Source organism: Acanthaster planci, linkage group LG21 (genome assembly GCF_054643075.1).
Source record: "Acanthaster planci isolate LZ-2023a linkage group LG21, COTS_SCS, whole genome shotgun sequence".
Classification (NCBI taxonomy): Eukaryota; Metazoa; Echinodermata; class Asteroidea; order Valvatida; family Acanthasteridae; genus Acanthaster; species Acanthaster planci.
The window spans coordinates 6,669,140-6,682,322 of NC_141797.1; the positions used below are offsets into that span (position 1 = coordinate 6,669,140).

At 41.5% G+C, this 13,183-nt stretch overlaps 1 protein-coding gene across 2 annotated transcripts; it reads right to left on the reverse strand.

The window, feature by feature from the left end:
- Positions 1-717: 717 nt before the first annotated feature.
- LOC110990090 (uncharacterized) lies at positions 718-12,795 on the reverse strand. Of its 2 annotated transcripts, XM_022254906.2 has the most exons (10): positions 12,634-12,795; positions 10,704-10,771; positions 9,949-10,048; positions 8,725-8,884; positions 8,258-8,441; positions 7,924-8,023; positions 6,595-7,590; positions 6,007-6,414; positions 5,498-5,647; positions 718-5,268 (listed from the first exon to the last, which is right to left on the reverse strand). In XM_022254906.2, the coding sequence occupies exons 2-10, from the start codon at positions 10,767-10,769 to the stop codon at positions 2,219-2,221; spliced, it is 5,214 nt and encodes a 1,737-aa protein (XP_022110598.2). In that variant the 5' UTR covers positions 10,770-10,771; positions 12,634-12,795; the 3' UTR covers positions 718-2,218. The 2 variants fall into 2 exon arrangements, with proteins under 2 accessions (XP_022110598.2, XP_086987297.1); XM_087131171.1 differs by lacking the exons at positions 9,949-10,048; positions 10,704-10,771; positions 12,634-12,795 and adding an exon at positions 9,507-9,925.
- Between the last annotated feature and the right edge of the window lie 388 nt (positions 12,796-13,183).

Here is a 13,183-nt window from a genome sequence, read left to right on the forward strand (position 1 = left end):
TGAGTGAGCTTGTGACTCCTTTTTGCAGAATACAGTGTTACATGGGTGTCAGGGCAAAACCTGGAATTACAAATTAACATCTGCGAACCCCAAGCTGGACCAAGAGAGGGCGCAAACTTTACTGGCAACAGAGGATCCTTAAACGGTGAGCCTCATTTCGCTGGTTCACGAACGACTATGAAATGCATGCGTAAGTCTCTCGTCGTTATCTGCAAAAGGAACGTTCCCCACCGATATAGCTCGTCAACCCATGAGTTGGTTTTCCTGCCCATGGAGGATACCCAATGCAAAAAAGTGCATCAATATCATTTTATATATATGAAGCGTCCCTGTTCGACTGATCTAGATTCCTGTCCACTGGGAACAACACTTGTACCAGGGGATATCGGTTGGGCCCTCAACCATTTTGTCTCAAGCAATGAATGAAATATTTGAAAAGAAAATAGGTGCGTTTGGCCTGCAATGTTCTCCCGGCAATTCCGTGGTCACTCCCATCCCCCCCGCCACCACCACCGCCTGCAATTGTTCACATTAATACCACCCCGGTTCTTTTCCTCCTTCCCTTACATTTTGTCGTTTTAGCATTTTCTTTTCCTTTTTATCGAGTTATTCACATATCACTTCCCGCACCCGAAGTCATGACTCAATGGCTCACACGACTGAATGAAAATATATTAAAGGCTCGCCTCAAAAGAATGACAACTGAAGGACAAAAAGTAATATACACGTACTTCAATTCGGCGACAAAATTAATTTTAACAGATACTGATTCAGAAAAATGACGTTATTCAAATATTTTTGGCCTCGAATGAGACGAAATGTAAAATTGTTGTTACAAAATTTTCTACATTATCTCAAAATTAATCAAATCTGACAAAATGTATTAAATTTCAAACTGCATCAATGTAAAGCTCTTGTCAAAGTCCCATGTGTTCCCTTTGTATCGTTTATATCGATTACTATACAAAGCCGGGTACTTTACGGAAACAGTGTTTCAAACAGAAAGACAATCAACACCAACACCAGTGGTCACCATTATGATAATATAATTTGAAATATTTTAAAAGTTAGTATGAAAATAATACGGGCAAAGATTACATAAACATATCAGCACTATTACACTGTCACTTGACTGTCCCTCCGCCAACCACTTTGTGCTAGTCAAAACGGCCCAAATGTAGTAGAGCATTACAAACTGTCTTCAAATAATTAAGATAGGTCCCATGCAGTCGTAATAATATACAAGCACTGAAAGTAAGTTATGTGTAAAAAGGACATCACATCTGGCACATCTTCCCTGTTATTGTCCACAACTCACCAATATACCGTTTACCTTCAAAATATACATATATGTATAAAATGGTGAAGCCTACACGATCTAAAGTACTGATGTGAAGTAAGCGCGACGTTTAGTGCCTAGTTTGACACCAACGAACTTCATTTACTTTTCTATTTACCTTTGGCAGCCCTTTCTCAATGGCGCGTTGCTAACGAAAAAAAAGTAAACTTCTGATATAGAGCTGTAATTGCTGAGAATTCATTCACACAATGTCAGTGTAAAATGAAGTTCTTTATAATTCACATAAAACAACCTCTTACACGTTGTGTTTGATCGGTAAATCCTACATTCCTTACCTTTCGAAATATAAATGTAGCATGGGCCTAATTACTATTCTCGTTCTTATTCGATTTGTTCCTTATTCACTCATAACCATATCTTACATTGTAGTCTATACCCGGTAATTCCTTAATTTCATTATTTCATGCTTGCATTATTCAAAACGTTTATTTTATTAGCACAAAGTATTCACTTTATAGAACGTACATTTTTCATTGGCAACAAATCAATATTCTACTTCATCCAGATCGTACTTGGCCAAAGTTGCCACTTTTTACTGGGAAGAGAGCGTGTGGCATGGGACATGGTGAAGTGCAAAATTTTATCAAGTGCAGAGTTCTTAATATGGTTATGTTTTTCTCTTACAAAACACTAGTGTCGGTGACTAGTGACTGGATTCCTGGCAGTTTTCTTTCATTTTGGTACGGATTTTCAGTGTGACGTTGAACTCGATATACATAGCAGTTTATACAGCACTTATTATATGAGTGTCTCAAGACTTGATCCGAGGGAAGGTTGGCTTTTAAGCCCTTGAATTAGCAGGAAAGATACATGACGTGGGAACCTTTATTGAACGAGGTGTCCCAAGACCATGTCTCTTTAATCGGTCTCAAGGTTGACACCACTTCTCTTTACCTTAGAAACGTGTTCCAAATCTTCATCCGTTAATGAACAACCACCCAATTCTATCAAACGAACGTGCTCCATTTCTTTCAAACTAGGAGCCCACGTTTCTGCAGAACCACGTAAGAGTTTATTCCCTCTGAGGTCGACGTTTTGCAAATTTGGTAGTCGACTTAGGGCGGCAGCAATGTGTGGAATGTCGGCACTTTGCAGATCACACGAACCCAGTCTAAGACTGAGAATGTGGACCATTTCCGTCAGACTGGGAGCCCACTCTCTCCCTGAGCCCCCCAAATGCAAGTTGCCCTCCAATTTGAGTTCTTTCAGGGCGGGCATTTGACTCACGGCCGCAGCAAGGTGTCCAATATCTGTGCTCAGCAGAATACACGCACTGAGATTTAACTCCCCGAGGTGTGTCAGCTTTTTCAAGTTGGAGGCCCAAAAGGCCGCGGAGCCACTCACACCGTAAATGTCGTGGAGGGTCACAGCGACTAAATCCTCCCGATTGCTCAATGACTGTAAAATCTCCACCACATCCGTGACAAAAAATGAGAACTTTCCAATTGTCAGTCGTGTGCCCTCGTCCGATGAACAGACTCGCAGCTCTGCCTCACCACTACCAAAATCAAATTCCATCAAATTGGCCATAAGACTGATTGTCTTTACTAGGTGAGTGACATCGCGCCTGTCTGTGTTGCAATTCGCCATTCTTAACGTCTCCAGGTGAACCATGTTCTTCAAACTAGTCGCCCATGCGCCTGCGCAGCCACCTAAAGCCTTGTTACCTGAGAGGTCAAGATCGTATAAATGTTGCAATACTCCAACCGATGCAGTGATGTACTTCATGTCTTGTTTCTCAATTTCACACGAACTCAAATCAAGTTTCTTGAGGCTCTTAAGAAATTTCAAGTGGAGGGCCCATACGTTTGCAGTGCCACCCAATTCCCCATTGTTTGACAGGTTGAGATACGTTAGATCTAATGGTTCCACCAGCCATCTCGCAACATGCGTGAAATCTTGCGCATTTATATTACATGAGCTTAAAGTGAGCGATTTCAGGTGAATTATGGTATTCAGACTGGACGCCCACGTCTCTGCATTATCATCCAAGCCGAGGCTGTTTGACACAACCAGCTCAGTCAAGTTGCCTGCCTTTCCAACTGATGATAAAATCTGACTGACGTCGCAGTCAGTCAGTATGCACGTATTAAGCTGAAGGGAACACAGACCTTTCATTTCAGCCAACGACGAACCAAAGGCCTTGCTAGATCTTGCTGGGTTACACTCGGAGACGGTCAGTGAACGTACTCGCGCAAGAAAATCACGTCCTCGGTCATGTTTCGAGATGTGCTCCAGAATCCACATGACTGAGTGTAAGGAGTCATTATTTTTATAGTCTATGGTCATTTCTTCTGTAATCAGTGAATCGATGAAGTCCACTGAAAATAAATCAGTTGACTGACTCTCGAAGTAACAATTCAGAGCTAACTCAAAATCTGTACGCGATTGAGAACCCGTGTCCACAGTGAGTTTCCCCTCAGCCCTCATCAGTGGCCTTCTCTGTGCCTTCTCCGTATGCAAGAAACCCAGGACGTGTCTTGCACACTGCTCATTATCGCCGCACAGGAACAACAAGAACTCCCGATTTTTGGAATGTCGATCAAGTATCTCCTGAAACTTTTTTGTGTCGTTGTCAAATAAACTTTGGCAGTATTTAGCTCCACAAAAGTCTTGCATTCTTTTATGAATAAATCGTATGCCGTATTGCTCAGATACCTCTCCCCTCGGGATCGGTTGCCGAGAAAGGAAACCAGCTTGTAGGGCCTTATCAAGAGCCCCTCTCTTAAATTCCTTCTCTGTAAACTCTCTTCTTTGGGATACATACCATTGCCAATCGTAAACGAAACCAAGGTCACCAAGGGGAGTCTTACCGAGGCGAGTCTTACCGAGGCGAGTCTTACCGAGGCGAGTCTCATCAAGAGGCGTCTCATGATGGTCGCCAAGGGCTGTCTTACCAATGGCATTTACTACTCCGGATATTTCTTCCTGTGACATATTTAAGCGTCTTGTGAATATGTATCTCACTACCTCATCAAACACGCGTGTCAGTGTTTCAGGCAGCGTAGAGTGTTTTGAGACCAAACACAGCAGGAGTAGCAACTTCATGTCCTTTGCCAAATCTGAGAGATGCTTTGAAGATTTGATTCTCTTAAGGAGAGTTTCAGCCTGGCCTGTTTCTTCTGAGCAAATTTGGCTAACAAACTCCTCAATTCGGTCTCCAAAGACCCCTGGAAGAGCCACATGGATATAAGGTTCTTGGAGCAGTGATTTGTCCACCAAGGCTTGAATTTTGTTTGGATATGTTGTTATTAACACCGTTGACCCACTTGCTACCATGCGACGTAGTATTTGGCGAACAGAACCGAATTTAGTCTCAACAAGCTCATGGAACGGTAACTTGTCAAAATTGTCCAGAAGGAGCAGCATCTCGTGAGACTTGGCGTCAATAAAAGAGAGTAAGTCGTCTTTGTTGATATCTCTGTGCTGCCACAACAGTTGATCATAAATTGTGTCAACAAAGTCAGACTCTTCTTGAAAGGCTCCCATTTGCAGCAAAACAACAAGTTTAAACTTTTGGAGTATGGAACTGGAACCAGCTGCCCAATCGTATGCAATGTTTTCCAAGAGAAAGGACCTTTCTTTATCATCTTTTCCAGTAAGAACGACCACTTCAGCTGGACCACGCTCTGAGGTTTTCATGTGGAATATATCTTCATAATTTTGTATTCTTTTGTCACTTTCTCCAAACAGGAGCTTTGGTACAATCACCTGCTTAGTTTTGTCGTCTACCCATTTGATCATTTGTGCATAGCTACCTGTGGTCGTGTACAATGCCCTCAATGCCTCTCCACATCTATCCGCAGCATGCTCGGCTGGATCGCCACCGTAAGCTCTTGTTTCTGAGCTGGTTAGCAGAAACTGTTTTTGCGGCATTTCCCCCTTGATGGTTACGTCGTCTTCGTGACCTTTACAAGAAACAATTATTGAATCATATCACTGTTTATTTCTGTGCATTCACTATGTTATAAACAAACGGTGCCATTTCATTTCTGGACCCTTGAATATTATACGCTAGCTCAAAGCCCACTCCATATCAGTCTAAATCTTTTGTTTTCTTTGAGCAAGCGCCTGAGCTTTGGCAGTCCCATCTTTTTAGTTTGTTGTGTAACCATTTGATCATCTGTGCATAGCTACCTGAGGTCGCATGTGATGCCTTTGTTGCCTCTTCGAATCTATCAACGGCATTTCCAGCTGAATGAGGACTGCGAGAGGTCGTTAATGAGTCGTCCTTTCCAAACTGCTTTTCATGGATTTCCGTCTTCCTGCTTACATCCCTTCCACGAACTGCACACAAGTTATTGAATCAAAGAGATGTTCAGGTTGAGCCATTTTTTCCAAGTTTTGTCATTGATCTTCCATCCTTTGCGCCTCTGTCAAATTTTTATTACTTTTCAGAATGAAAATGTTAAAAACGCTTTAGGTGCTTAAAAATGAATGGAAAAAAGGAGTCTCAGGTTTAGCAAAATTAGTGTACACCTTCTCTTCATTTTGTTGTACAGTAAGCTTCCAAATCTGTAAACAAGGCTACAGAATAATGAGTTAGAATTCTAATTGATCAATTTATTAGTACATTCCAATATGTCAAGTCTGTTGAAAGCGACTGTAAAAACTAGATCATAAGTTTTTAACAAACTAGTATTTACCTTCATCCATTGTACTTTCCAGCTCATCAAAGAATCTACAGGCCTGTTCATAGTCACTTTCCGGTATAGTCACCTGGATGGACAAGTCAGTCTTATCTTCTGTTGTTAATTCATCCGTGATGAAAATCTCCGTCAGTTTCATTGCAAGTTCTCCGGTGACGTACATTGTCCACAGTTTCTCCAATCCAACGCGACTCAAGATGCGAACAACAAAGGTGATAGATCCAGATTTGACTTGTTCAACCTGTCCGTCCAATGAATCTATAAAGGCATAGAACACATCAAGCATATATGCCTTTCCGTGTTTCTTGGTGACGTTTGTCAGTGATTTCAATAAAAGGAGTGTATTGATGTCGTCCTTCAGCTCGTTCCTCACTACATCTGTTGCTATCGACAACCTTGGGGACTCTGCAAAGATAATATTGGAATTCGAACATTATAAGAATAAGGAAAATCAATGCCACACTTAGAGCCAAACAAAACATTTATATTAAGATGAGATTTAATTGGACACTGTGCACTGAGCTTTTGAAAAAACACTATTATTTAACCCCTTTCTGTAAGCATTTGTGGTTTCTTTTCACTAACCTGAGCTCGGTCTTGGCAGAGTCACATTTTGAGTGAAATGAATAGTTGGGTTATGAACGGGCCCAAGGAAAGTAGGATTGTTGCTACCACTGACAGCGAGGTCCACTGAAACTTTCTGCCAAGCCATGCCTTTCTGCACTTCAGATAATGGAGGTGTGTCTTTCCATGGTGCTAAGGCTTGGCTGCTCAGATCTGAATTTGCAGTCTGCTGCTGTCTCGCTTGCACGGCTGGTATCAGGTTTCTCGGGCCAACCGGATGCTGGTCCTGCCTGTCTGCATAGACAGGCTCTTCTTGTCTGCTATGTTCAGTTAAGTGGTGATTAGGTTTTGTTGTGTCTCCCCTCTCCGTAGCTTCACTTCTAACTTGACGTCCGGCTTCCTTCTCCTCATGTGACACCAGTGCATGTATTCGATGAGTGTCTGGATTGGAAGCTTGGTATAACTGAGGGCTCTGTGCTCTGATCTTACACTGGTCGTCTGGCTGCATCTGTGGTCTCCCTAGTGTTGTGGCATTTTCTTTCCGATTTGAACTACTGATCTGACCCTTTTCCTGCTTTCCTGTGAGGTGTCTAGGTTGGTCATTATCATGTGCATGATCCCCAGCAAAAGTCTTTCCCTTCCAATCATCTAATGCTGCTGATGCGAGTTGCGGAGTCATAGTCTCTTCCATCTGTTCTTCCTGTGACTGAGGCATGTTTAGACTGCCGATTGTCCCCACTCCAAGTCCAGACTGAGGCCTGTTTAGACTGCCGATTGTTCCCACTCCAAGTCCAGCTCTCTCTGGAGATGTCTTTTGGAGAGAATCCTCTTCCCGGACACTCAATTTTACATTTTGCTGTGTTGGACTCTTTCCCTCGGATGTTTCCATCATCTTTGCTGAAGAGTCTTGAGCTTCATACCCGGGGCTCTGCTGTTCTCTTCGTTCAGATTTCTCTTGTGATCCAGCCGGTACGTTCGCCTTGTTGCCAGTCTTTTGTTTTGTCACATCATTTGGATCTGAGGGGTGATAGTGAAAACAAACGTAAATGCTCAAAGAACGGGTTCAATTTGGTGCACAGCATCTCCGTGTATGGTGATACCAATGTTAACAAAGACTTCATAATAATTACTGAGCTCGTGAAGATCTGTAGCCTTTGTGAAATAAGTTTTCAAGTTAAATTTAGATGCTGATTCAACATTAGTTTGTAACGTTAACAGAATGCTGTTTTGATGTTGTTTTTACCACGCAAATGGTGACTATTTTGTCATGGAGTTCACTCTTTAAACGTAACAATGATTGATTGCAGCAAAGTAGCAATATGGCAAATATGCAGTAACTTTCCCAGTGACCTTTTCGTCCACCACCCAGTAGGCCGACAGTTGAAAGACGGAGGAAGATAGTTTCGTCTTGTTGAATCCCGCAGTCGTTGAGTGTGAGCAAGTCATCAAGCTGAGAAAGAAATTGACAGACTCTTACGATAAAACATGAATTTTCTTAGAATCCTTTCTAATGACATTAGTGTGGTGTTCACACTGAACAAGCAGAAAATTGACAGAAAATTGATGCCGAATATATAATTTTCAATAATTGAACCTGAGGTCATTATCTAAAAATCGCTGGTTTAGCCAGAAAATTAAAGAAAATTCTTTTGCGGAGTAAATTAAGATATCTTGGCATCTCTACCTGGAAGTTACAAAAAGTTCTCCGGATATGTAGACACTGATGTTTGGGCTGGACGTTGATCTTACTGTTTATTAAATCTTTCAAAGATGAGATGGATGTCTCCGGATCCAGATGGAAACAAAATGTCTTCAGTCCATGAAGAAGGGGACTCCGGACAAAGATCTGCAACCTCCGTTTCACAGACCTGAAAATGGCCGAAATGGAGTTTTCCTCATTTGGTTTTTTACCCTTCATAAGCACATTACACATTTTGTTCCCATTTTAAGGAAGTGCCACTTCCTGGTGCTTAGCATTAGTGCTGTCCAACTGAGTAAAAACAGTGCTGATTTTGCCAAGAAAAGATTTGGCAGCGACTTCAACAAAGCTTAACCAGTTAGTACACACAGGACATTTGTTTTCCTCGGTTTGGGCCACAGATTTTTCCTTCTTGAGGTAGATTTATTGAGATGATGCATACAGTGCCTTACCGGGAAGGCCAAGGTTTTCCTATGTTACAAGCTTTCTCCTTTCTCAGTTTTTGTTCCTCGATTTCTGGTGCTTCCTTTTGTTTGCTCTGCCCCTCTGCTCTTGTTTCATCATTTTTCTCTGGATGGAGTCTTTCAACTTCGTCTTTAGATTGGTAATTTTCTGCAAAATTGAGAAAACGTTTGTTAATCCCCAAGGTATAAAAATGGTCCTGATTAAAATGCACCATTCATTCACAGCAAACCACTGTTTAATTTTTTCTACATTCTACTGTCGATTTTTCTCTGTATACTAACAGGAGATTCTGATGGAAGTGTATTTAGAACATGGTAAGAAAACAATTTAATAAGTACGTATGGATTACGACACGTATTTCGTACATGTATGTACGGATTACTAAACTGTACGTATGGATTAGTAATCCACATGTTGCATTGCATGACTACACTTCAATTCCTTCGACCTGAGCGGGACCAAGAGAGGGTGTGATTTCCTAGCAACGGAGACTCCTATGGTAGGAACTACATGTAAACTTTGCTGGTTCCAGAAGGACTATGCCATACATTGTACATGCCTTGAGTATGCATCCGACCTACCAACAAAACAGCATTTCCACCAACATGGCTCTTTTCAACAGATGAGGGGATGCTTCTGCTCAAGGCAGAATTTGGAAGGTGTCTAGGATCATTATTTACAAATTTGTAGCAGCAATCTGTACGTATGAAAAAGTGATCCGTACATACGGTTGCGTAACCCGTTCATATGAATTAAATATTTTTCTTACCATGTCCTAGATACAGTTCCTTAAGAATCTCCTGTTGGTATACAGAGAAAAATTGACAGTAGAACATACTGTGCTAAAACAGTTACTTCTGTAAAGCCAATTGACAATAGAATCTACTGTCAGACATTTTTTAACAGGGTGGGTCAAACAAAAACCATGCGTTGTGGTCTGCAATGAGTGAGCCAGCTTCTCAGCTGCTTGGTCTCAATCTGTCGTCTTTTAAGTTTTCTTCAGTAAGTGTCACCTTATGGCTGGATTTCATGGATCCAAAGCAGATGTGCACGATCAGTCGGCCTACTACATTGTAACTACATACATATTCACATGCAACAAAAAATTTAAAGGAAAAGATCAATTTCCTAATTCTGACGATAAAACTGAAAATCTCATGAGATATGTCCTCATTTGTTCTCTTCAGACAGTTATAAACTTTGGGTCTTGCCTTTTGATCCTTCCTGAGTTGCGTCATCAGTTGATGGACGGACTGAGATGATTTCGTCTTTGTCAACACCATTTTCTTCAAGTGTAAGGACATTGCAGAGCTGACAAAGCAGTCAGACCAAGAAGATTTCAATGAAAAGGAAATGTCTATAGTCACAATGCAAGTTGGAGTCTTAATCTTGCATTATACACCATTAAAGGGTACTTAACAAGTATCGTTTATTTCTGTTGTTTTTAAAAAGGAAATGTGGTTCTATGAGAGAAATTTGGAAGTTTGGGACTCAATCAAATCCCTGCTTAGAGCTACACTTGAAGTTCACTTTGCAAAAGTTTGGCACTGAGGTTTTCCATGTCTCACAGACATGACAAGATATCAGGTGTAATTTTACCATAAAACCTCAATAGTTGATAGAGTACTTTGCCATCAACTATACAAAACTCTGAACTTTGACAAAGGTTCCTCTATGGAACCCCTGCCAACCAGTGTATTGTGTTGGGGGGGGCTGGAAAATTTTCTGGACATGACTGTCCAATATGTTTCATCCATAACAGAATCCTCATACATGTACCTCCACTGCTGAAAGAAACAGGTGTATGCTGGTGCTTTTAATTCCCCCAAATACTGCAACATGTCATCAAGGGGGGCCAGTCCCCCCCCCACTGGATACCCCATTGCTGCCAACTCCAATTCCTCCCTGCTTATAAGACAGGCTTAGTACCTGTGTCATGTTGATTGAAACAGAAGAACATCGTTACCTGAATGTTGTCAGAGATGTGCAGACGTTGAATTTGAGGCCTGACCCCGATCTTCCTGTGAATCATCCCTTTCAAGAATGAGACAGGATTTGTAAAAGAATAAATAGTGGCCATAGCAAAGAACACACACTTTGATGTATTTATTAAAGACTCCATCATGAGTTTAAGAATGTGATTCAAAGGTGTGTAAATGATATGCACTTCATCTCTGTTTCAATCTTCCTATTCTTGTTATGCCTTGGTTTATTTTAGCATTCTTGGTTTGTATAGGCCTACATGTACAGATTTACAGTAATAGCATATCTTAAGGAAAGAGTGTCGTCCAACAATTTATAAACATCAATGTTTTACCTATTTTGGCATTAGCATTTGCTAAAAGTGTATGCGCATGTTTGTAAATTGTGATTGTTTTTGTACTATCTTGAAGTGTGCCAATAAATTAAACAATGTACACTTGTATATGTACAGTGTACATGCATATATTGTACTTGAAAAAGAATTTGATAAACATCGTACTGTTATGGCTTCAAAGCAATGGTACCTTTGGTCGTGTCACCAGAATACGGGCAGTCAGTGTCATATCAGCTTCTCTTGTTCAAGTATTAAGACTGTTAAAATTTTTTTTACACATTCAACAGTAGAAGAAAGTTCACAAAATGTGTGCCTACACATGTACATGTAGGTATAAAATGTATTTGGAATCTTGAACACTACTGACCAGAACCCTTTAGGTTCCACTTCATTCGGCCAGCAACTATAATTTTCTTTGACATTTTAATTAATCTTAACATATTGGAACAAGGGCTGTTATGTAGCGAAGACTACATGTACTTTCAGGGTCGACATGCCCCCTCTTCTTCCTTTAAATGCCAAGAAAACGGGAACAAAGGCATGGTATCCAATTCAAGAAAACTTAAAGTTTATGATCCTTTTGCAAATCAAGGTGTTCTTCAAAAAAAGTGGCCGAGAAAATTCTGGAGGATCAAAGAGCCAACACAAGGTAAATTTGAATGTGTACTCACATATAGGCCTACATGTATTCAGCTGATATTGCCAATCGGGCTGCGGCGCCTACTTTTTCCCGCAATTAAGAATAATGCAATTAAAACATATATCTACATGCATTGCATACGCCAACTTTTCATCAATTATGCATGTAAGCACATACATGTAGGTGTACGTATACTGAATGTACAGTGTGCACTAACCGGTACTGTACATTCAAATGGCATCGCTGTTTATGATACAGTTCACATAGGCAATCCAGCAAAAGGTCACGGCTGATGACATGGTCGAGGGATTGTGCACCCTCCCTCGGCCCCTACACACACACCCACACAGGCGGCGCTGCACGATTGAAAGTTAAGTCTAGGCCTACTGTGCAACACAATGCATTCATGCAGTCTTGTTTCAAATTAAAACTGCATAGTTAGGGCTACATTGCCTAGGTCGACGATCCATTTCCGGGTTTACCGCACATAAACATGTAGGCCTGCATGTATACATATATACATGTACATGTAGGCCTACGCCGCACACTGAATTGGTGCAAATTGGAATGGGCCTATTTATTTACATGTACTTTGATCCGGCATGTCCCCATATACACAACACACGCCTCCATAATTAAGCACACTGTTCGCGATCGCACAGTACATGTAAGTTCGAGGTGTGTAGTGCTGGTGGTGACCACTACAACTGCTGGCATGATCAGCCAGTCAGGCTTAGCCGCAGAATTAGCTCTACTGGGTGGAGCCTTAGTAGGGCCATGCATGGCCAGACCCTATTCCTCTTTTTCGAATTTTGCATGTTTTCGACTGGAGTAACTAACGCTCCACTCAGTAGAGCTAGGCCTACCACAGACTTGCTTATTTCCAGACAACCTTCTTGACTCAATGGCCCTTTGTCGAGGAAAAAAACAAATTCTTACTTGGATGTCCCGACAATTCCCTTTCCGGACTTCAGCATCGAACATTCACAGCATACGACAGAGAAACTTAGAAAGCTCTCATCACACCACCCATACCAGGTAACTTGATTCACGAAGTTGGATTCTTAGGAGTCTGTACGTGCTCTCTTTTGTATGGCGCGCAAAAATGGTTTAAATTGAAATTATAATTGGCGTCTTCGTTTCTGACGATAGTGCCCTCTACCTTCACACATTTGGCTCCAACTCCCCACAGCTAATTAGTTGGCGTTGCAGGTTTGTGCAGTATGTCCCGTTCTGCAAAATACATGTTGTCTACATAAGTTATCCCTTCCCGACTTCCTCACCCGTCCGACGATCGAGACTATCAGGCCTAGCTAGGCCACGCCAAAAGATTCGGGTGGTTTATGCCAATTTGTGAACACGGGTGACTCACAAAAGTGCGCCTCCAAGAGTTTGCAACACACCGGCCAATCATAATTCGCGAAATCTGTCGACCAAATGCGCGTTTGGAAAGGGTTGACAAATTCACGCATTGTGATTGGTCAACACG